Genomic DNA, 24,685 nt, shown 5'->3' on the forward strand with positions numbered 1-24,685 from the left:
GTAATGTGATTATATCTCACTTTAGTATCTCACTGTAATGGTTTTATTTCATATGTATGATTTTTTTTTTTTTGCACACTGCTTAGTATTACTTCTGTATGAATTATACGTCTTTATACTGATTTGCTAATGGTAAAAAAAAAATATATATATCTTAATTTACTTACCATATTCTTCATTTTACAAGTAGGCAATTAATAGCCAACGCACACACAATAGTGGTGTCACAGAGCATTTATAAAGAACAACCAGAAGCTGTTTGCCTTCAGACTCTCTCTCTCTAATTGAAACTCCCTAAACCTCTATGAAGAGAGCGGGCAGGGAGGGAAGGAGAAGGGGGGAGATCAGTCATTCCTCTGACTCATCTGATTAACTCAGCCTTTTTATAATTAGTTCAAATTGTTTGGAATTATAAAAAAAAAAAAAAGACAAGAACAACATATAAAAATACAATTTAATGCTAATTCCAATAATACAGTATATACATACATGAGCTCCATCAGGGTTTAATGGGGGTATTCCAGCATATTGTTCAGATATTGACTATAAATTAATATACAGAAAGCTCAGGAATAAGATTGTCTTCATTTCAGAACTTCACATGTTGTATTAATAAGTACAGTATATAGTAAAATATAATATCCATATCAATATATATATATATATATATATATATATATATATATATATATACCTACCATCAGGATGGGCTGCTATGTGGACAGACTCTACTATGGTGTCAGATCATTGAATAATATCTTAAATTGGCTCCTCCTCTTCTCGCTCCCTCCGGCTGCACTCCAGGGGGATTGGTTCTGTGCTGTATGGGGCCCCGTGATTTCTAACAGCAGTACCGTCACTAGGATAGTGAACTTTTGCATGACAGGTCCTCTTTAACAGGCTACCATTCAGTTATATATATCGGAGATGCATCACATCCCGTATTAATAAATTCCCAATCTATAGAAAGAATCAGTTCTTCTTCTTCTTCTTCTATTATAATAGTTTTTAATCTTAAATACAGAATTTACACTAAATACAGAGAACGCAGGTTCCGCCCCCATTACATCACCGTGCTCCGCCTCCTCCGGCACCGTGGATCGGGGGTCGGTATTTATTTATTGGTCCCCAGAATGTCGGCCAGCATTTTGGTGGCGTGTTGGGACTGTCCAGAGGCGTACTCCTCCAGGCTCCGCCCCATCACTCGGTGTAAGTTATTGGTAAGTTTGGTGATGACGTCCTTGAAGTTACCGTTTCGGCCGGGCAGCACTCCGTTCCCGGTTATATTACTCAGGAAGAACCACAAAACGGGCAAAACGTGACGCTCCACGGCCTGCGGTTTCCGGGGGTAGACAGAGGATACAAGACCTGGGGGGGGGGGACAATGGAGAAATGTTGAGGGGTTCATTATAGAAATAATAATGCGGTGAGAACCCGCCACATAATACAGTATTCGCCTTCAGGGGCTTCTTGTAAATGGCATCAGAGGTAGCCTAAAATTTTTGTTAGAGCAACAGCACTATGTGCCTCACCTTGTAGGCTATGAAAGTACCAGTGTTAGTCTTCAAATCAGTCCCAGCCCCCGCTGAACCCCCTGAATTCTAGATGAAGAATTCTGCCCAGGAAGAGATTAAGCTCCACCCAGTGGCATAACCAACAGCCAGAGTGGCCCATGTGGCACCTGGGGTAAAAGGGGGCCCCGTAATTTGTAGTTATGCCCCTAGTCGCCCTTCTGCCGATGCTAAGCAGTGCCCTCAGAGCCCTGGACCAGGAGTAGAAGGGGCCTCATAATTCATAGTTACACACCGCAGGCCCCACCCCTGCTGATGTTAAGCAGTGTCTCAAAGATCCCTGAAGTAGAAGGGGCCTTCATAATTTCTAGTTAAACCCCTGCTGATGCTGAGCAGTCCTACCAGAGCCCGGGATTAGGCGAGGCCCCATACTTCATAGTTATATACCCTTGGCTCCACCCCTGCTGATGTTAAGCAGTGCCCCTAGATCCTTGGAGTAGGAGAGAGTCCCATTATTTGTAATTACATCCCCTGGCCCCACCCCTGCTGATGCTAAGCAGTGCCCCCCCCGAGCCATGGAGAAGAAGGTGGCTCCCTAATTTGTGGTTATACCCCTGCTGATGCTAAGCAGTGCCCCCCAGAGCCATGGAGTAGAAGGGGGCTCCCTAATTTGTGGTTACACCCCTGCTGATGCTAAGCAGTGCCCCCCAGAGCCATGGAGTAGAAGGAGGCTCCATAATTTGTGGTTACACCCCTGCTGATGCTAAGCAGTGCCCCCAAAGCCCTGGAGTAGAAGGAGGCTCCATAATTTGTGGTTACACCCCTGCTGATGCTAAGCAGTGCCCCCCAGAGCCATGGAGTAGAAGGGGGCTCCCTAATTTGTGGTTACACCCTTGCTGATGCTAAGAAGTGCCCCCGAAGCCGTGGAGTAGGAGGCTCCATAATTTGTGGTTACACCCCTGCTGATGCTAAGCAGTGCCCCTCAGATCCCTTTAGAAAAAGAAGCCCCAGAATTCATAGTTACACCCCTGGCTCCACCAGTGCCCTCAGATCTTTGGATTATTTGTAATTACACCTCTGGCCCCATCCTTACTGATGTTAGGCAGTGCCCCCAGAGCCCTGGACTAGAAGGGAGCTCTATAATTTGTAGTTACACCCCTGCTGATGGTAAGCAGTGTCCCCTGAGCCCGGCATAGAAGGGGCCCCATTATTCCTTGGTTCACCCCTGCTGATGCTAGGCAGTGCCCCACAGAGCCCTGGAGTAGAAGGAGCCCCATAATTCATAGTTACACCCCTGGCCCCACCCCTGCTGATGTTAACCGTTGCCCCCCAGAGCCTCTACTGCCCATTGAAGTGCTGGTATATGACAGTTTAGTGATGGGCGGGGTTTAGCACTGCAGGGGGTGGGGCTTAAAGTGTATGTCTAACCAAAACTTAGAGAAGGAAATCCCGATCAGCTTTTTTCTGTGGCGTGTGCCCGCTGGGGAGATTCACGGCCTATTTGGAAGCCGTTGCTCCACCCCCCTCTGAAAAGGGATCCACCATGGATTTTACTCTGAGTCTTCTTGGTGAGCTAAGACTGGCTGTGGATCTTGTTGAGTCAGCAAATTGCAACACTGTACACACAGACTGGGTCATAGGAGGTTTGTCTTCTACACAAAGCGACATTTGAGGCAGAACAGCCGAGGAGCCGTGTGCCGACCGACACAAAGACTTACAGGAACCAGATGGTTGTGTTCTTCCCCTATAAACATGTTGGGGAGGTCAGGCTCCCCATAAATAAAGTATACTATGTGCGTTTGTATTGTGTGATTGTAACGTATGATTGTGTCATATGACTGTATTGTTTGTTTGTATCATGTATTTGTATTTTGTGTTTGTATCATATGATTGTATTGTATGATGGTGTTGTGTGTTTGTATTGTATGATGGTGTTGTGTGTTTGTATTGTATGATGGTGTTGTGTGTTTGTATTGTATGATGGTGTTGTGTGTTTGTATTGTATGATGGTGTTGTGTGTTTGTATTGTATGATGGTGTTGTGTGTTTGTATTGTATGATGGTGTTGTGTGTTTGTATTGTATGATGGTGTTGTGTGTTTGTATTGTATGATGGTGTTGTATGTTTGTATTGTATGATGGTGTTGTATGTTTGTATTGTATAATGGTGTTGTATGTTTGTTAGGCATTAAAATGAAAACATGTGATCCATAAATGACTGTGTGAGAATTCTTTGGAATACTGGAGAAGATCTGGATAGAGTGGAGAAAAGTCGGAACCTCTGGCAGGTTTTTATTGTTGGCTGTGTCTCCATTGCAGAGGTTTCTCTTCACTTCCTGTCCTGATTAGAGGCGTCACAGGAAGTGAGGAGAAATCACTAGACATGTGCAGAATGAAAAACAATTGTTTCGTTTTGTTTTTTGAATAATTGAATCTAGTTAAATTTGATACATTCGCTTCACTCATTTTCAGAATTTGTTTAGTTTATTCACTTTTCGATTTAAATTTTCAGAATTCTGTTGAATTGAATTCAATTAGGTCGAATTTGGAAAATTTGAATCGGCATTCGAATTTATTCTATTCTAAATTTGAAAGACTGTATTATCTTTCTTTCTATTTTATTCTATTATATTCTTTTCTATTTAAAATTCAAATTTCGGAAGGTGATTATAGTCTTTCTATTTGTTTTTTTTCTATTATTCTGATGCTATTCTATTGTTTTTTCTATTCTATTCTTTTTTAATCTGTTCTATTCTTTTTTTTTCTCTATTTTATTCTTTCTTGTTTTCAAATAAAAATTTGAATTCATTTTCTATTTGAATTTCGGCTGAATTTTGTTTCATTATTTCGGATCAGTTTAAATTTGTTTCTCTTGTAATTTGGAAATTCGGGTTCATGAAATAATGAAAAACGTGTCCGATTCAGAACGCAGCGATCTTCACGTCTCTGGAAGTCGCCCTGACAGAGACGGACAACCAAAACTCTGACAAAGGTTCTTACTTTTCCCTTTCTTGCTATAAAATGAAGGAACATGGAACTCTAAAGCCACGGCATCTCCCATGTCTCCATCCTCATTGGTTCCCCTTTAAGCCTTCCAGTCAATCTACTTCCTGCATTGAGGCGAGTTACCTGACAATCGTTCGGTCACGTCACTCATGGCGCGGCCGCTGAGGAAGCGGATGCGGCTGGCGAATGGTTGCAGAAGCCACAGATTGTCTGTAATGTAAAAATGATGGTCAATAAAGATTTCCTGTTTGTAGGGAAAGCTGACAGTTCACGCTTTTCTCAGTCATGTGACCGACATTCCAAAAAATGCGTCTCTCCCCGCCCCCGACTACATCACGCTGTCTGACAGCAGAAGAAGAGTTCAAGTCTAACGCAACCTTCTCCATTCTAACGCAGCGCTGCACAAATGCATGCGTCCCAATGCAGGCCGCAGTGGTCGGCAAGGAAAGGCTTTGTTGGACTTGCTTTGCCTGCAATCCAAATTCCCCTCAATTGGACCCACTGCATGCGAAGAAATGCAACGCAAAATCCAAACGCAGCCTCTGAACTGTCATCTAAATGCAGCCCCCCCCCGCCCTGAGCAGGAACATCGATTTAGAATTAGAGTTACTAGGCTGTAGTCAGCCAGAGCTAGATTGATAGTTCGTCGTTCTTGGAACTCTCTGGTATTCGTTTGCTTCTGCCTGCTGCTGGGTAGTGCCCCCGAGAATGGTGTGGGGGGCGGCATTAATCATGGAGGGTGGGAGGATGTAGATGGCTGACTGGACCTCTTAGGCCCGCTGCCTGGGTAGAGTGACCATTTGTTTGGATAGAGGCCAAGGATTGGGACTTGGTGAGGTAAGTGAGGGGTGAAAGCACCATGGAAGAACTCAACTTCAATCCGGGTATCTGAGAAACTGGACAGACGCTTTGCCCCTGACTGCAGTGTGGTGGTCTCTCCCCTAGGAGGCGGTCACTGAACTATTTAGTATCTAATTTCACAGAATGTTGGGTTGGCTTAAAGGTTCTCAATCTGTGAAGGCTGTAAGTACTTTTTGCCACTCTCCTGGTGACAGCCAAGTCCATGGGTGCCCTATGTTCCAACCATCTCCTTCGGGAGTGTTGGGTGAAATCCAATAAACTCCTTATTTGGTCTAAAAACTGACCGTCTGTTCACACCGCTTCACTCCTACTGAGGACTAGATCTTGGCGTGAATGCTAACCTGCCCCGCACCTGAGGTTCCTAATATAACTTTGGGGGTCATGGGGTAGTAACATACACTACTCCATTAAGGACTAGTCCTGGGGGTGAAATGCTGGTCTGATGTTCTTCACTTATCTTTGGAGGTCATGGAATTGCTACATACACTACTTCATTGAGGACTAGGCCTGGGGGTGAAATACTGGCCTGCCCCGCATTTGAGGTTCCTCATATGTTTTGGGGGTCATGGGGTTGCAACATATACTACTCCATTGAGAACTAAATGTAGAGGTGAAATGCCAAGTCCATGGGTGTCCTATGCCCCAGCCCTCTCCTTCGGGAGTGTTGGGTGAAACCTAATAAACTCTTTATATGCTCTAAAAACTGTTCACACCGCTTCACTCCTGCTGAGGACTAGACCTTGGCGTGAATGCTCACCTGCCCCGCACCTGAGGTTCCTAATATATTTTTGGGGGTCATGGGGTAGCAACATACACTACTCCATTAAGGACTAGACCTGGGGGTGAAATGCTGGTCTGAGGTTGTTCATATGTCTTTGGAGTTCATGGGGTAGCAACATACGCTACTCCATTGAGTACTAGACCTAGGGTTGAAATGCTGGCCTGACCAGCATTTGAGGTTCCTCATATGTATTTGGGGGTCATGGGGTGGCAACACACACACTACTCCATTGAGGACTAGACCTGGGGGTAAAAAGCTGGTCTGAGGTTCTTCACATATCTTTGGGGGTCATGGAATTGCTACATACACTACTCCATTGAGGACTAGGTCTGGGGGTGAAATACTGGCCTGCCCCGCATTTGAGGTTCCTCGTATGTCCTTGGGGGTTATGGTGCTGCAACATACACTACTCCACTGAAGACTAAACCTAGGAGGTGAAATGCTAGCCTGAGGTTCCTTATATGTCTTTGGGGGTCATGGCGTTGCAACATATACTACTCCATTGAGAACTAAATGCAGAGGTGAAATGTTGGCCTGAGGTTCCTCATATGCCCTTGGAGGTCATGAGGTTGCTACATACTCTACTCCATTGAAGTCAATGAGAATTTATTCATCCCAAAAAATGTGAGAGGAGTGTTTGCAAGAAAAGGAAAAAACCCCAATAAAGGTTACCGGCTATAACGCCAGGAATGATGAATATAGGATGGAGGAGGACGGTCCTCTTTATCGGGAAGGAAGAGTACCGGATACAGTCAGCAATGATTTACCTATATTTTTAATGAGTGTGTCCAGGACGGTCACTGCGGCCGTGTAGATACCGGTGTGCTTGGAGTTCAGGTTGTCCGTGACGACGGTCACCATAGGGACTAACACATGGTGCAGACTGTCCTTCAGAATCGGGATCATGACCACCGCAGACTCCAGAGCGTACTGATTGACCTTCTTGTTGGCATCCTGCATCCTCGGGTTAAAGGCATCAAATATCTGTGAATATAATAAAAATAAGATGTAATAAAATGACGGTTGTTGGCGAGGATCCTGTATAATATGAATCGGTTTCATGAAGTTATGAGAATTTGGAACAAAGTTCATTTACTAAACATTTCCACAGCCACCTATAATCTCCCAGCGATCAGCTTGTGACGTTCCTCCTACACACCTTCTATAGGAGTCTTCCATTATAGCGTCCCCATTACCCTTGGAAATTCACCTTCCCCATACTAGGGGTCTATTTGTCAAGGTTGTCTCTTAAAATTCCCAAGACTTTCACGTAAGATTCACTCATGTCTCTAATGGAATCCTATGTGGGAAATATTTGAACCTTGGGTGAAAGTTGTGAGAATCTTGGGTGAAAACATTAACCCTTTCAGCCTCCACATCCATATACCTCTTTTGGGTCAGAGCGGTTTTTAGCAGCTTCGTATAAATGGTAAAGGTACCTGTGTTGGTCTTCAAATCGGTCCCTGAAGAATCCCTTGGATCCTAGACCAGGACTTCTGCCCAAGAAGAGAATAAGCCCCACCCCCTGCTGAGGATAAGTACTTGCCCCAGAGGCTCTACTGCCCACTAAAGTGCTGGCATTTGACAAGGGGCAGGATTTGGCCTTCATGAGGGAAGGGCTTATGCCTCGTACACACGGTTGGATTTTCCGATGGGAAATGTTGGATGTGAGCTTGTTGGCTGAAAGTCGGACCGTGTGTACGCTCCATCGGACATTTGTTGTTGGACTTTTTCTGTCAACAAATGTTGGCTAGCAGGTTCTCAAATTTTCCACCAACAAAACTTTGTTGTGGGAATTTCCGATCGTGTGTGCACAAGTCTGACGCACAAAAGTTCACGCACGCCCGGAATCAAGTATGAGCCGGAAGCGCCAGGTCTTGTAAAACTAGCGTTGGTAATGGCGAGATCACATGACTATAGAACTTCTTTTTTATCAGCTCGTCGTACATCTTGTACGCCACTACGTTCGGAATTGTTGGCCGACATTTGTGTGCCGTGTGCAGGGGCGGACTGACCATTCGGGCACTCGGGCTCTGCCCAAGGACCCATGCCACTAAGGGGCCCCATCAGAGTTGCCAGCCTTAATAAAACCAGCGACAGTATGTAAAAATCTGTGTTTTTTTTAAATCCCAAGATTATAGCTGCCCCGCCTCTCCAGTACCTTTTCAGTGTGTGTGTGTATGTGTATTCTGTGTGTGTATATTGTGTGTCTGTGTGTATATACTGTATGTGTGTGTATACTGTGTGGCCCCATAATCTTCTCCTATTGCCCGGGGCCCCATAATCTTCTCCTATTGCCCGGGGGCCCCATAATCTTCTCCTATTGCCCGGGGGCCCCATGAGTTGTCAGTCCGACCCTGGCCGTGTGTATACAAGACAAGTTGGAGCCGCGGTTTTGTTGTGGGGAAGTGCGATGGTGTGGACGGGGCATTCCAGTATAACTCCAGCCAAATCTATTCTTTTTTATTTGGATAGATTAGGGAAAGGTTGGATTCCTCTGCCAAGTTTTCATTGCTGAGATTCTTGAATGGAGCGGTTTGGAGAAGATACGAAATGTCTTGAAGATTACAGAAGAGCCGGATTGGAATGTGATTGGTCACTACAGACCTCATTGGTGGTCATGCTACAACAGATTCTTCAGCAAAGTGAATAGGAATGAGTAATTACACAACTATAGTCACAGGAAACAATGTTTCTTTTTTTATAAAATAAAGGCTTATTGAGTAGGTAGGTTACAGAGCAGGGTGCTCCACAATAGCAGAGGTTACGGAGGTAAGTGTATACAGGATAACAAATGATCTACAATGTATAACAAGATGCCAATAATGTTTCTCCTGCAGAACTAAACTGATCAGAAGCCTCTTATCTCATTGATCGTTATTTCTAAATCGTTCTTTTTTTCTGCTTCTCCACTTACTGGAGTGATGTTGGAGGTGACAAACCTCACGTTGTTCTTGCAGCGCTCCAGGGGAAGCGTCACTCCCTCCATTTTGCTTTGATATTCCTTAGCGGAGAGAAGTTTGCTGAGCTCCTTCAGTTGCTCCGTCACTTCCGCTGCCCGGACCGGCGGCCTTCCAGGGACCGGGGATTCCTGTGCTTCTGCTTCCACATCTGCAGGTCTGGTAATGCTACAGAAAAAAAAAATAATATGTTTTATTTATTCCAAACTGATCCTCAGGATCCAGAGAGAGGACAAGTTCTCATATGTCATAGCTGTCCATGGCTGTCCATAGCTGTCCATGGCTGTCCATAGCTGTCCATGGCTGTCCATGGCTGTCCATAGCTGTCCATGGCTGTCCATGGCTGTCCATAGCTGTCCATGGCTGTCCATAGCTGTCCATGGCTGTCCATGGCTGTCCATAGCTGTCCATGGCTGTCCATGGCTGTCCATGGCTGTCCATAGCTGTCCATAGCTGTCCATAGCTGTCCATAGCTGTCCATAGCTGTCCATGGCTGTCCATAGCTGTCCATGACGTTCCCTCCAGGGACAATGCAGGCTGCACACCAAGGCCCCCATTATAAAGATGGAGCAACTTTGCAGTGTCCAAGGGAATCTCCTCCCTGCTATAAATATATATATATATACACAGTGCCTTGCGAAAGTATTCGGCCCCCTTGAACTTTTCAACCTTTTGCCACATTTCAGGCTTCAAACATAAAGATATAAAATGTTTATTTTTTGTGAAGAATCACCAACAAGTGGGACACAATTGTGAAGTGGAACGAAATCTATTGGATTTTTGAAACTTTTTTAACTAATAAAAAAATGAAAAGTGGAGCGTGCAAAATTATTCGGCCCCTTTGTGTTAATACTTTGTAGAGCCACCTTTTGCTGCGATTACAGCTGCAAGTCGCTTGGGGTGTCTCTATCAGTTTTTGCACATCGAGAGACTGAAATTCTTGCCCATTCTTCCTTGCAAAACAGCTGGAGCTCAGTGAGGTTGGATGGAGAACGTTTGTGAACAGCAGTTTTCAGCTCTTTCCACAGATTCTCAATTGGATTCAGGTCTGGACTTTGGACTTGGCCATTCTAACACCTGGATACGTTTATTTGTGAACCATTCCTTTGTAGATTTTGCTGTATGTTTGGGATCATTGTCTTGTTGGAAGATAAATCTCCGTCCCAGTTTCAGGTCTTTTGCAGACTCCAACAGGTTTTCATCCAGAATGGTCCTGTATTTGGCTGCATCCATCTTCCCCTCAATTTTAACCATCTTCCCTGTCCCTGCTGAAGAAAAGCAGGCCCAAACCATGATGCTGCCACCACCATGTGTGACAGTGGGGATGGTGTGTTGAGGGTGATGAGCTGTGTTGCTTTTATGCCAAACATATCGTTTTGCATTGTGGGCAAAAAGTTGGATTTTGGTTTCATGTGACCAGAGCACCTTCTTCCACATGTTTGGTGCGTCTCCCAGGTGGCTTGTGGCAAACTTTAGACGAGACTTTTTATGGATATTTTTGAGAAATGGCTTTCTTCTTGCCACTCTTCCATAAAGGGCAGATTTGTGCAGTGTACGACTGATTGTTGTCCTATGGACAGACTCTCCCACCTCAGCTGTAGTTCTCTGCAGTTCATCCAGAGTGATCATGGGCCTCTTGGCTGCATCTCTGATCAGTCTTCTCCTTGTCTGAGCTGAAAGTTTAGAGGGACGGCCAGGTCTTGGTAGATTTGCAGTGGTCTGATACTCCTTCCATTTCAAAATGATCGCTTGCACAGTGCTCCTTGGGATGTTTAAAGCTTGGGAAATCTTTTTGTATCCAAATCCGGCTTTAAACTTCTCCACAACAGTATTACGGACCTGCCTGGTGTGTTCCTTGGTCTTCATGATGCTCTCTGCGCTTTCAACAGAACCCTGAGACTATCACAGAGCAGGTGCATTTATACAGAGACTTGATTACACACAGGTGGATTGTATTTATCACCATCAGTCATTTAGGACAACATTGGATCATTCAGAGATCCTCGCTGAACTTCTGGAGTGAGTTTGCTGCACTGAAAGTAAAGGGGCCGAATAATTTTGCACGCCCCACTTTTCAGTTTTTTATTTGCTAAAAAAGTTTAAAATATCTAATAGATTTCGTTCCACTTCACAATTGTGTCCCACTTGTTGGTGATTCTTCACAAAAAATTAAAATTTTATATCTTTATGTTTGAAGCCTGAAATGTGGCAAAAGGTTGAAAAGTTCAAGGGGGCCGAATACTTTCGCAAGGCACTGTATATATATGTATATACACACACACACACACTTTACCTTTCCTCTGGTTGCTGGACATCCTGGGCCATCACGGTGGCGCTATTCTTCTGAGGAGGACGCTGGCTTCTAGCGGACGGGATCTCGGAGATGCTGTCACTCAGCTCCTGGAATAATCATCATATCATGTATTATAAAGTTTGTGTAAAACAAGGATCTCCAAACTGCGGCCCGTGGGCCGGATGTGGGCACTATCCCTCCCAATGATACCAGAGATGGGAAACAAATTCTCTCACTGACACCAATGATTATTTTACTCCCGCTGACCACCAAGCCTGTGCCATTGATTACTCCCTCCGATGCCGGGGCATTTTCTGTACCCATTGGCCACAGTCCGGCCCCCTTCACATTTGAAGGGCAGTAAGCTGGCACTTTGTTTTTAGAACATTTGGAGACCCCTGGTGTAAAACCTGAAATATGAGGCATATGAGGCACATCACACAGCTCACATACTTTCTGCTTCACGGTGGCGATGAGGTCGCGGAGCTCATGTGATGGGATCAAACGTTCCATCTGCACCTCGAACTTGGGATGAGCCATGACCAGGCTGAACATCCGACGTCCGTAAAACCTGCAATACGGGTGATCATTATTACAATGTGTGGAATACACTCAGGACTGTAGGTGGGGGAGGTGGTCACTTAAATCCTCCCTCCGCCCCCCCCCCCCCTTCAGTCTTGCACAGTTGTAGTGGCTCTCATGGACTGGAATGTCTTACTCTGATGTCACTGCACACTGTGAGCTTCTCACAATGGGCATTAAAAGCTGCAGAAAGTCAGATAAACCCTGCCTCATTTCCTAAGAGGAGGACATCCAGTGTCCCTGGCCCCGCCCCCTTTGAATTTTCTTTGGATTCGGGGGGGGCGGTCTGCAGGGGGAGGAGGGGAGGTACATGGGGGAATCAGATGTGGTCAGCACAGGGAGGGGGGTCAGTACGGTGGGATGGTGGGAGGACAATTACAGAACGATGCACTGTGTCTGTGTCTCTCCCTCCAGCAGCTAAAAGCTGGCAGGAGGGAGAGGAGAGAAAACAGCTTTTCGCTGCTGAAGGGAGAGACACAGACACAGTGCATCGTTCTGTACTTGTCCTTCTAGCCCTCCGTGCCAATTCTCTGGGCCCTCCTGTGTTCCTGGGCCCCCTACAGGAGGCCTGGTGGTACCCCTTATCGGCGGCCCTGATGGCATGTGTGAGTTGCCCTGGGCAGAGGAAAAGGGGCCCCTCCAAGGAAGGGAGCTATAAAATAATCCCATAATAAGTCAAAGTCCATCAAATGGCATGGGTGGGAGGGTGACATCTGTATGAAAGTACCTGGTGTCCTGCTGTCCATCCTGAACCAGTCTGACGAGGGTGCGGAGGAAGGTGTCTGTACTTTCTCTGGTTCCACACAGAAGTTTCTGGGCCCCCAGGAGCTCCATCACCCTGAGCAGATGTTTGGCCGTACATTTCCTCACTGCGCTGTTTCGGTGACTGTGGAGGAGAACGGCACAAATTACAACCTCAGGAGACCACAATGGGCATCAACGTCTCCTTATACCTCTATGGTGCCCCAAGAGATGGCAACATTTAATGGGCACAGCTTTGCCAGTGTGCCCGGGCTCCTCATGTAAATGGCTCTTTTGGAACGCCAATCCCCCCACCCCCAGGCTCTCAGCATCCTTATACTGCAATGCTAGAGTTACACCTCCAAGTGGACCTATTTTGTTCACATTAAAAGATACCGACAGGGACAACATGTGCAAAAAAAGGCTTGTTCTGCCACTTATTGGCTTCTCAAGAAACAAGCTGCCAGAAAGGTAAGTATATGTAGGCAAGGCCACTTAGAAATCATGGGGCTCCATATATCCTTCCTGATGAGGCCCCCCAACCTCGCCTACAAAGGGGTGTAGCAGAACAGCAGCACTGACTTTATCCACCTACGCCCCAGAAATGAAAAAAAAAAAAGTCCCTCTTCTGCTTCCATCTCCTGGGCCCCTCTATTGATGGTAATTGAAGCCCTGGTAAGGGAGCAGAAGCGGGGATGTGATCTAGTAAAATCTATTTGTTCACTTAGGAACAATAAATGTGTCGATCGATATTCCTTCTTTGTTCTCCTTTCAGCAGCCTCTTATCATACGGATCAGCTTGTAATGCCGCATTTTCAGGGTCCAGTGTTTTGCGGGAGCTTGCGCTGGTCAGCGCCTCATAGAGCAGCTGGGGGGGTTAGCGGGTGAGCCAGGCTCCTCCCACCTGCCCCCGCCCCCCTCGCCATCTCCCGGGTGTGCCGCAGTGTGGATTTCTATCAGCAAAAAAATAAAAAAATAAAAGAGAAAAATTCTATATATTGAAATGCAGTTTGTTTAATGGAAGTGATGTAGAATCTCTCAGTAGTCGTGTAATAAAATAATTATCTCTCGTGTCACCGTTTCTAGATGTGTGTTTTATTTTCATGTGCGGGGACACCGTGTCCTGTAAGTGGCCAGAAACAGATCCTCGTCCGATCGACACCGACAGGCTCTGATTCTGGACACTCCATAATTCCGAAAAATTAGGGGTGCTGAAACCGAAAATGCAGGATGCACTTAGTGGAAAACCGAAAACCTTTATTTTTATATACAATTGTATTATATTTGACTTATTAAATTGAGGATATTAATTAATATGAGGTTATTGTTGCCCATTATTGGCACCTTTTTACTGCAAGAAAAGCTCTGGAAAAATGCAGTCTGCAGTCTCTGACCGTCTCTTGTATCGTGTCCTCTCTGACCGTCTCTTGTATCGTGTCCTCTCTGACCGTCTCTTGTATCGTGTCCTCAGTCTATTGACCGTCTCTTGCATCGTGTCCTCAGTCTATTGACCGTCTCTTGCATCGTGTCCTCAGTCTATTGACCGTCTCTTGCATCGTGTCCTCAGTCTATTGGCCGTCTCTTGCATCGTGTCCTCAGTCTATTGACCGTCTCTTGCATTGTGTCCTCAGTCTATTGACCGTCTCTTGCATCGTGTCCTCAGTCTATTGATCGTCTCTTGCATCGTGTCCTCTCTGACCGTCTCTTGCATCGTGTCCTCAGTCTCTGTCTCTTGCATCGTGTCCTCAGTCTCTGACCATCTCTTGCATCGTGTCCTCAGTCTCTGTCTCTTGCATCGTGTCCTCAGTCTCTGACCGTCTCTTGCATCGTGTCCTCAGTCTCTGACCGTCTCATGCATCGTGTCCTCAGTCTCTGACCGTCTCTTGCATCGTGTCCTCAGTCTATTGACCGTCTCTTGCATCATGTCCTCAGTCTATTGACCGTCTCTTGCATTGTGTCCTCAGTCTATTGACCATCTCTTGCATCGTGTCCTCAGTCTATTGATCGTCTCTTGCATCGTGTCCTCTCTGACCATCTCTTGCATCGTGTCCTCAGTCTCTGTCTCTTGCATCGTGTCCTCAGTCTCTGACCGTCTCTTGCATCGTGTCCTCAGTCTCTGTCTCTTGCATCGTGTCCTCAGTCTCTGTCTCTTGCATCGTGTCCTCAGTCTATGTCTCTTGCATCGTGTCCTTAGTCTCTGACCGTCTCTTGCATCGTGTCCTCAGTCTCTGACCGTCTCTTGCATCGTGTCCTCAGTCTCTGACCATCTCATGCATCGTGTCCTCAGTCTCTGACCGTCTCTTGCATCGTGTCCTCAGTCTATTGACCTTCTCTTGCATCGTGTCTGCAGCCTTACTTAAATATCAGCGCCCATCAGAGGCAGCCTACCAGTGTCTGGGTCGTTTAGAGCGGCGATTTCCTGCTGTGTCATGGAGCTGGATTTGAATTTCTCGGGCCGGGAGGCCGCAGTAACGAAGTCCCACCTCCTGTGATGGACGTCACACTGTTTACATTTCCCGCCACTGGATGTGTGTGCCGTCTATTGACACTTTGGGCCCAATCTGGAGTTTTTCACTTAGGGGTGTACTGACTTTTGTTGCCAGCGGTTTAGACATTAATGGCTGTGTGTTGAGTTATTTTGAGGGGACAGGAAATTTACACTGTTATACAAGCTGTACACTCACTACTTTACATTGTAGACAAGTGTCATTTCTTCAGTGTTGTCACATGAAAAGAGAGAAGAAATGTCACTGAGGGGTGTACTTACTTTTGTCACATACTGCATATACTGTACACTCACTGGCCACTTTATTATTTCCTCCTTGCTAGTAGCAGGTCGGACCCCCTTTATTAGATTCCCTATTGGTAGCAATTTTCACCCGTGACCTCAATGTTGGGGGTTATAAGTCCACAGATGGATGTCTGTATTGCTAGGACCCCCCACTCAGGTCACCAACCAATACCCCCCCCACAGAAATCCGGAGCACGGAACCCCACACATCATGGGGGGACTGACACCAATTATTCCCATCACCATGACGATGATAAACAATCACTGATCAAATTCTATGATGAAATATTGGAAATCAATCTACCTTGTTATTTACTTAACCACTTGCTTACTGGGCACTTAAACCCCTCCTCCTGCCCAGACCAATTTTCAGCGCTGATGCACTTTGAATGACAATTACGCGGTCATACAACACTGTACCCAAATGACATTTTTATAATTTTTTTCCCACAAATAGATATTTCTTTTGGTGGTATTTAATTACAGCTGGGAGATTTATTTTTTGCTAAACAAACAAAAAAAGATGCAAAAAAAAAAAAAAAAAAATCATGTTTAATAGTTTGTTATAAAATTTTGCAAACAGGTAATTTTTCTCATTCATTGAAGTGCGCTGATGAGGCGGCACTAGTGGGCACTGATAGGCATAGTTAAGGCGGCACCGATGGGCACAGATAAGATGGCACGGATGGGTGGCACTAAGGGACACTGATAGGTACCACTGATAGATGAGACTGATGGGCACTGATAGGTGGCACTGATGGGCAGCCCTGCTGAGCACTGATGGGCACTGGTAGATGACACTGATGGGCACGGATATGTGGCCCTGGGGTGCAGCACCTTTGTTGAGGCAGGTTGTGGGCACTGCTGGGTGGCACTGTGGGCACTGCTGGGTGGCACTGTGGGCACTGCAGGGTGGCACTGAGGGGGGCACTTATTTTTTTATTATGTTCAGTGATGAGGGGGCAGGTGGGCACTGGCAGGGCAGGCCGTGATCGGGACTAATGTCCCGATCACGGCCGCCGGTGATCGGCTCTTTTTTTTTCTCCTCGCGCTGTCAGCGCGAGGAGGAATAATAGCCGATTACCGTCTCCGTTATATCACATGATCAGCTGTCATTGGCTGACAGCTGATCACGTGATAAGGGGTCGGGACCGACCCCTTGCTCGGATCAGTGATCAGGCGAGTCTCATAGACTCGCCGATCACAGAGCGTGCCGCGTGCACCCCTCGTGCACGGGACGACGTCAATAGACGTAGACCCGGCAATGGAGATCCGCGCTGTAGCCGTCATTCGGCTATAGCACGGGTCTTAAGTGGTTAAAAATACCCCCCCCCCCAACATTGAGGTTACTGGTAGAAATTATAACCCCCAACATTGAGGTTACAACCCCCAACATTGAGGTTACTGGTAGAAATTATAACCCCCAACATTGGGGTCACTGGCAGCAATTACAACCCTCAACATTGGGGTCACAAAGTAATTCTAACCACCAATTTTGGGGTCACTGGTAGCAATTATAACCCCCAACATTCGGGTCACTGGCACCAATAATTACCAACAACATTGGGGTCACTGGTAGCAATTATAACCCCCAACATTGGGGTCACTGGCAGCAATTATAACCCCCAAAATTGGGTTCACTGGCAGCAATTACAACCCCCAACATTGGGGTCACTGTCAGCAATAATAACCCCCAACATTGGGGTCACTGTCAGCAATAATAACCCCCAACATTGGGGTCACTGACAGCAATTGTAACCTCCAACATTGGGGTCGCTGACAGATATTATAACACCCCACATTGGGGTCACTGGCAGCAATTTTAACCCCCAACATTGGGGTCACTAGTGGCAATTATAACCCCCAACATTGGGATCACTGGCAGCAATTATAACCCCCAACATTGGGGTCTCTGGAAGAAATTATAATCCCCAACAGTGGGGTCAGTGGTAGCAATTTTATCTCACAACATTGAGGCCACTGGCAGCAATTATAACCCCCAACATTTGGGTCCCTGGTAGTAATTATAACCCCCAACATTGGGGTCCCTGGTAGTAATTATAACCCCCAACATTCGGGTCACTGGCACCAATAATTACCAACAACATTGGGGTCACTGGCAGCAATTATAACCCCCAACATTGGGGTCACTGGCAGCAATTAAAACTCCAACATTGGGGGCACTGGTAACAATTATAACCCCCAACATTGGGGTCACTCTCAGCAATTATAACTCCAAAATTGGGGTCACTGGAACCAAAGGGTCTGGTATGGATATTTAGGGGGACCCCCACGTCAATTTTTTTTTTTAATTTGACACGGGGTTCATCCATGTCAGACCTGAAGGGCCTGGTAATTGAATTTAGGGGAACCCCTGCGCTTTTTTTTTTTTTATCAATGAATGAATGAATTGTCGGCTAATACAGAGAACACTCATTGAATGTTCTCTGTATTACGGGGAGCCGACAATATAGCCGCAAGTGATTTTAAAAGACTTTTTTTCCTGCACAAATGACACTTTGTGCAGGGACAGTTCTAAGCACGGGAAACATGCGCCCCTTCACAGGCATACTATAGACACCCCCCAGGCACGAAATTTAAAGGAATATTACACTTTTATTGTTTCACTTTAATCATTATTAAAATCACTGCTCCTGAAAAAACAGCCGTTTTTAAAACTTTTTTTTGCATTGATCCATGTCCCCTGGGGCAGGACCCGGGTCCCCAAACACTTTTTAGGACAGTAACTTGCATATAAGCTTTTAAAATTAGCACTTTAGATTGTGAACGTTGGAGTCCCATAGACTTTAATAGGGTTCTAAAGTTCACACGAAGTTTAGGTCTGTTCGCAGGTTCTGGTGCGAACCGAACAGGGGGGTGTTCGGCTCATCCCTATTCACAAGCTCCCCCCTGTGTAGTTCTGGGCGGATCCCTCACTTTTTCTCATGACCATCCTCACCCCATGAAGGTGAAATCTTCCATGGAGCTCCAGATTGAGGGCGATTGATGGTTATTTTGTATTTCTTCCATTCGTGAATAATCGATCCAACAGTTGTCTTCTTCATCTCACCAAGCTTCTTGCTGATGGTCTTGTAGCCCATTCCAGCCTTGTGCAGGTCCCCAATCTTCTCCCCGACGTCCTCTGACAGCTCTTTGGTCTTCCCCATGATGGTGAGGATTGGAGGGAAGGGATTCTGTGGACAGGTGTCTTCTATACACATAACGAGTTGTCGTTAGGAGAACCTTCTTACATTGACAGGACTAATCTGTGTACCACATGAGCACCTAGTGGAGCCAGTCTGTGGGGGGAGGGTTATTGTTGGTTGGTAGGTGTTTTTTCCCCCACTGTATATAGTACATAGCCGGCCTTTCTTCAGCAAAGTTGTGAAGAAGAGCCTAGAAAATACCTGAAAGGTAGCCGAGTGCTCCACCTACTGGCTGACACTGAGAATACACAACAATCACACCTACCTGCAAGAAATCTATTCTAAGGTGTGTAATAAAATCCATACAAACCCACGACATTCACTTCATTCCTTTACATTTTATCCCACCGCTAATCTGCACTCCACATATAATTCCAGTCTCTGGGGAGAATCTTGGCCATTATGTTGGCCGGGAATCGAACCCGGGTCGTCTGCTTGGAAAGCAGCTGTGCTCACCACTGCACCACCAACACAAAAAGTTGCATGTTTTTGTTGTGTGGGGGGAAACCGGAGTACCCGGGGAAAACCCACGCAAGCACAGGGAGAACATGCAAACTCCATGCAGATGGTGTCCTGGTCAGGTCTTGAACCGAGGACCCCAGTGCTGCAAGGCTCACCGCTAAGCCTCTGTGCTGCCCCATCTTAATGTGGAACTTCACCTAAAAAGGGAAGTTCCCCTCCTCCTCCTCCCTCGCTCCTCCTCCGCATCTTCAACCTGAACCCTGAAGGGGCGGGGACAGGACACCTCACCTGGGAATGGAAGGCTTGCTCCTAATAGATGGTGGAGACAGTCCACTGACAATACTGCTTTATATTTGTTGTGTCTTCCCCTTCACACAGCACAACTTCAACAACATTCGAAAAATTTCTACTCACCTGTAAAGGGGGAACTCCATGCAAACAAAATGACCTCCAAAATCTATACCAGACCCCCATCCGTGCACCCAGCCTGGCAGGCCAGGAAAGAGGGGGTGAGCATGCACCTCCCCCAACAGGGGCGGGCTGGGCCAGCGGACTTATCTAACACCCTCCCCCCCACCAGCGAACTTATCTAACACCCTCCCCCCACCAGCGGACTTATCTAACTCCCTCCCCCCCACCAGCCTACTTATCTAACACCCTACTCCCCAGTGGACTTATCTAACACCCTCCCCCCCACCAGCGGACTTATCTAACACCCTCCCCCCCACCAGCCTACTTATGTAACACCCCCCCACCAGCGAACTTATCTAACTCCCTCCCCCCCTCCAGCGGGCTTATCTAACACCCTCCCCCCCACCAGCGGACTTATCTAACACCCTCCCCCCCACCAGCGGACTTATCTAACTCCCTCCCCCCCACCAGCCTACTTATCTAACACCCCCCCCACCAGCGAAGTTATCTAACTCCCTCCCCCCCTCCAGCGGGCTTATCTAACACCCTCCCCCCCACCAGCGGACTTATCTAACACCCTCCCCCCCACCAGCGGACTTATCTAACACCATCCCCCCACCAGCCTACTTATCTAACACCCTCCCCCCCACCAGCGGACTTATCTAACACCCTCCCCCCCACCAGCGGACTGATCTAACACCCTCCTCCCCACCAGCGGACTTATCTAACACCTTCCCCCCCACCAGCGGACTTATCTAACACCCTCCCCCCCACCAGCGGACTGATCTAACACCCTCCCCCCCACCAGCGGACTTATCTAACACCCTCCCCCCCACCAGCAGACTTATCTAACACCCTCCCCCCACCAGTGCACTTTCCCAACCAATCACCCCCTCCGGCATGCACGGCCAGCAGCACAGACACACAGCCACCTCCTAGACCCCCCGGTCAGTGGTGCGGACTGATCTGGGAGGACACCCGCCTGCTGCATGCCTGCCACTTACCCCATCTTAGTGGTGGGTCAGGCAGCAGGTGAATTGCAGCACGATACATATAGGGGGTGGAGAGGAGAGAGGGGGCGGGGCCCTGGTGCCCCTAATGGGCCTGCATTGCATTTTGGTTCTTCTGCTTTGAATGGAGCCCTCAGTGAGCTGATTCGGTGGTTCAATGGGCCACTTGACTGGACTAGCTCTGTGGAAAGAGAAAAAGAAGAGATATTACAGAATGTTACACACGACTATGGCCTTCCATCTACATTAAAGACGTCCCTCAGTTTTCTAGTACTGATCAGTTTATGCCAATTCCCCAAATGTCCATTTATATAAGGTGGTCTTCTCCACAGAAGCAGCTGGCCAGATACTTGGCGGAGGTTTTGGTGTTGGGTAGAGGAACCCTCTCTATATGTTTAGCTAGTGCCATGAGCCAAGTCATCTTAGGTACTGGAGGAGAACAAATGCCATAGAGGAGAACATTACTTTACTGGGATCCCTGAGGGAAGTTAGAGGAACACTTAATGGGATGTCCCAACTGGGCTGACCAACCACTGCCAAGCAAGCCGGAAAACCTTTCCTAATCCCTATACTTCCCCCTGGACAAAGCACCCCCCTCCCCCACCTTCCTCATAACACTAGGAAAGGAACATTCATCAAAGATCTGCAACTTTGGAAAATTCCATATGAACTGAGATTTGGTCCCCTCTAAAATGTCCTCCAGATACCAAAGGGTTTTGTTCTCCCTCCTCTAATCCACAACTGCCCCCGTGTATGGGAGATCGTACTTCATAGACAGGGGACTTTATCCTAGATAACTATGTAACTACAGGAAAGGATACTTACTATTATGGTCCGGCCATATTCCCGATAATCGGGATGGATCTCAGAAAGTTTATGAATAGTCCAGCATTCTGAGTCTGTTGTGTGGTTGTGTCAGGCCGGGATGAAGTTGGGTATGCATCCTCAGTGACCATAGCTTCTTCACTCCTGTAAGAGAAATTGGAAGGTAAATCATTTGCTACTAAAGTTATGAGATGTTGTAAAATGTCATTAGAAGGACTGGGAGAGATCATTTGTGAGCTTGGACTGATGTGCCGGGCCAAGAAGGAAGCAAGCATGGCCGCTGCCTTGGTGCTGTATTGGAGTCTTGCCTCCCCCTTTCCTCTGCCACCTTCTGGCCAGAAAATAAGGAACCCTCCATGGACATGGCTGAATATTGCCCATGCGGGGGTCTAGTCTGTGTTTCCAGGGAAAAAGAGATAGCTCCTCATACGGCTAGAAGGAACATGACAATGTAGCCATTTTATCCTTAAACTAGGCTTCTTGGCCGTATACAACTTAACTAAAAAACATGTACAATGAATCCCCAGGACATAATAACACTGTTTGTACTCGGCACTCCTAACCCCACACCCAAATATACACCTAGGGGAATACATTAGTATCTGGATCTTCAGCATAATCTGCAATGCCATTAATGGCTGGATGGAAGGACATTATATGGTCCTACTGCATAGGTGGCAGACCTGGCTCTCTTGTTATTTCTTCATAAAGTGAGCTGCTGGTAGTTACATATTTCACCACTAATCATCATCATCTAACCAAGAGGCTCTTCTCACTTTTCCCCACCAGACGTTTTCTCTTCCAGTGACTGGAATTCGTATCATGGGCTCATGGGACTTGTCATCTCCAGTCATTAGTGATTGGCCTCGTCCAATAATCCAGAACATCAAATGATCATCTGGATCCCAAATCAGTTTCGAGAAATCGGGAAACCAACTGAATGATAATTGCAGTTTGGTTACCATGGACACCAACACTTTACATAATTCATTTACCATTAGGGGAATCTTAGATGAGCTTTGTGCAAAGAATACAATATAACCTTTCCATTAAGAGTAGCAAAAATCCCTCCCATGACCCTGTTTTTCCAATTTTACTATCACTACAGATTATCCTCCAGATCTAAAGATCAGTGCCCCATCATTGGTGATGTCACATTGTACAAAGGAAATTCCAATGAAGAAACTTACGTGTTGATTGGAGATCTGCTGCTTGTATGGAATTCCCCATCATCGAGGTGTATCATTATGTCGATGGGTTCTGATGGTGGGACAGCGGGGATCTCACTCTCAATCCAAAACTAAAGAGAAAAAAAAGTCATATTCGTTATCATAGAAGCTCCAGGATGACATAAAACAGATCTATCATATAACATCCTTCAGTTCAAAGCAGGTGAAGCAATAGATGATTTCTGATTGGTTGGTAGAAGTTTCTGCATTTCTCCCATTGCTTGACTGATTAAGCTGAAGAGGAAATAGTTTGATCCAGGGAATTGCGACAACTGCCTGTGTGAGGTCACCGAGGAATCCGTCTGTCTTTATGAGACAAAACTGCCCCCCGATCCCTGACCGCAGTTTTTTTTTTGCCTTCCTCTGGAACAAACTGTTACTGTTTTTGGTCCACTTGCCAACCAGCCGCCGTCATTATACTGCGGCAGGTCGGCACGATCCCGCGAGCCGTCGTCACTGTACGTCGGCTCCTTTAAACGGGATAGCAGGCATGCGCGTGCCCGCTGCATTGCAGGGGGGTGCCAATGCTCAAAACCGGCAGACGCGATGACAGCATGCGATCATGGGCACGAGAGGCAGAACAGGGATGTGTGTCTGTAAAGGGAAGATATTTGCCAGCACACCAGGGAACGACATAAATAGCATCCAAACGGGTAAAACACACAAATCCCTGTTCTGTGAGGAGAGGAGAGGAGAGGCAGATCGTGAGTCCTAATAGCTAGGAACCACGATCTGTCATCTACTATAGTCTGTCCCCTCCCCCCACAGTTAGAACACACACTAGGGAACACAGTTAACCCCTTGATTGCCCCCTAGTGTTAACCCCTTCCCTGCCAGTGACATTTACATAGTAATCAGTGCGTTTTTATAGCACTGATCGCTGTATAATTGTCAATGGTTTCAAAAATGTGTCAAAAGTGTCCGATGTGTCGTAATGTCGCAGTCCCGATAAAAATGGCAGATCGCCGCCATAACCGGTAAAAAAAAAAAGAGCAATAATAAAAATGCTATAAATCTATCCCCTATTTTACAGACGTGATAACTTTCCTATATTTCACTCGGATATATTGTCTTTAGGTACGGAGCCTCCCTGCCGCTCATTCCTCCACTATCCAACAATGAAGGAAGGATCACCTTCTATATAGTCCATTCATTGCCTTCCTGTATGGTTATATCTGCTCTAGATCTAATCTATCTGATCATTGGAGGAGCTCTGCCTACTGATCACTTCTATGGATTTCCATATGAGGGACATGAGAAGGTCCCCCAACAATCTCTGTTGCCTATATCTGGGCGTGTCTATAACATACGGATATTTTATACCCAACCAGCATAATATCCTCCTACTGATGTGTAATCCTCCATGAAGGCAATGTCCCCCCTTCACTTTATATATTCTATATGCAAGAACATGTACTTACCTGTCTGTCTCTGCCTTCATCAGGGCCGACTTCCCATTGATCCCCGTATCTTTGATTGTCCATCGCGGCTTTTCTTGCCCGCACTTTCTCTAGGAGTTCTCTTTTCCTTCCTGTTGTCAGCTGCTTTCCTTCTTTCTCCCAGTATGCCTTCAGTGCATGGGCTTTCTGGAAAAGTCTTCTCTCCTCTTTCTTCAGCTGCAGGTCTGTCTGCTCCTCCACCTTACCCTCCTCCATCTGGGCTTTTCTTGCCCGAACTTTCTGCAGAAGCTCTCGTTTTCTTTCTGTTGTCAGCTGCTTTCCTTCCTTCTCCCAGTATGCCTTCAGTGTATAGGCTTTCTGGAAAAGTCTTCTCTCCTCTTTCTTCAGCTGCAGGCCTGTCTGCTCCTCCACCTTACTCTCCTCCATCTGGGCTTTTCTTGCCCGAACTTTCTGCAGAAGCTCTCGTTTTCTTTCTGTTGTCAGCTGCTTTCCTTCTTTCTCCCAGTATGCCTTCAGTGTATAGGCTTTCTGGAAAAGTCTTCTCTCCTCTTTCTTCAGCTGCAGGTCTGTCTGCTCCTCCACCTTACTCTCCTCCATCTGGGCTTTTCTTGCCCGAAC

The 24,685-nt window shown here is 46.6% G+C and overlaps 1 protein-coding gene and 1 non-coding gene across 2 annotated transcripts; both read right to left on the reverse strand.

Annotated features, from left to right (window-relative positions):
* Positions 1 to 440: 440 nt before the first annotated feature.
* On the reverse strand, positions 441 to 24,151 carry LOC143973700 (TOG array regulator of axonemal microtubules protein 2-like). Its single transcript, XM_077474550.1, has 9 exons — positions 24,089 to 24,151; positions 22,629 to 22,738; positions 12,720 to 12,878; positions 11,864 to 11,981; positions 11,411 to 11,517; positions 9,075 to 9,285; positions 6,925 to 7,141; positions 4,639 to 4,725; positions 441 to 1,368 (listed from the first exon to the last, which is right to left on the reverse strand). Exons 1-9 carry the CDS (start codon positions 24,149 to 24,151, stop codon positions 1,115 to 1,117), a joined length of 1,326 nt encoding a protein of 441 aa, XP_077330676.1. The 3' UTR covers positions 441 to 1,114.
* Positions 19,132 to 19,203, reverse strand: TRNAG-UCC (transfer RNA glycine (anticodon UCC)). The gene has a single exon. It is a non-coding gene; the product is annotated as a tRNA-Gly (tRNA).
* Positions 24,152 to 24,685: the final 534 nt, after the last annotated feature.

The sequence above is a fragment of the Lithobates pipiens genome, unplaced genomic scaffold, assembly GCF_037356315.1.
Source record: "Lithobates pipiens isolate NorthernLeopardFrog02 unplaced genomic scaffold, aLitPip1_a1.2 Scaffold_93, whole genome shotgun sequence".
Taxonomy (NCBI): Eukaryota; Metazoa; Chordata; class Amphibia; order Anura; family Ranidae; genus Lithobates; species Lithobates pipiens.

Coding starts and splice junctions, on each gene's coding strand:
- LOC143973700 (XM_077474550.1), bottom strand. CDS start 24,151: ATGGACAATCAAAGATACGGGGATCAATGGGAAGTCGGCCCTGATGAA. Junction 12,879..22,628: donor AGCAGATCTCCAATCAACAC/GTAAGTTTCTTC, acceptor TCTCCTCCACAG/TCACCGAAACAGCGCAGTGA. Junction 4,726..6,924: donor CACACTCATTAAAAATATAG/GTAAATCATTGC, acceptor TTTACATTACAG/ACAATCTGTGGCTTCTGCAA.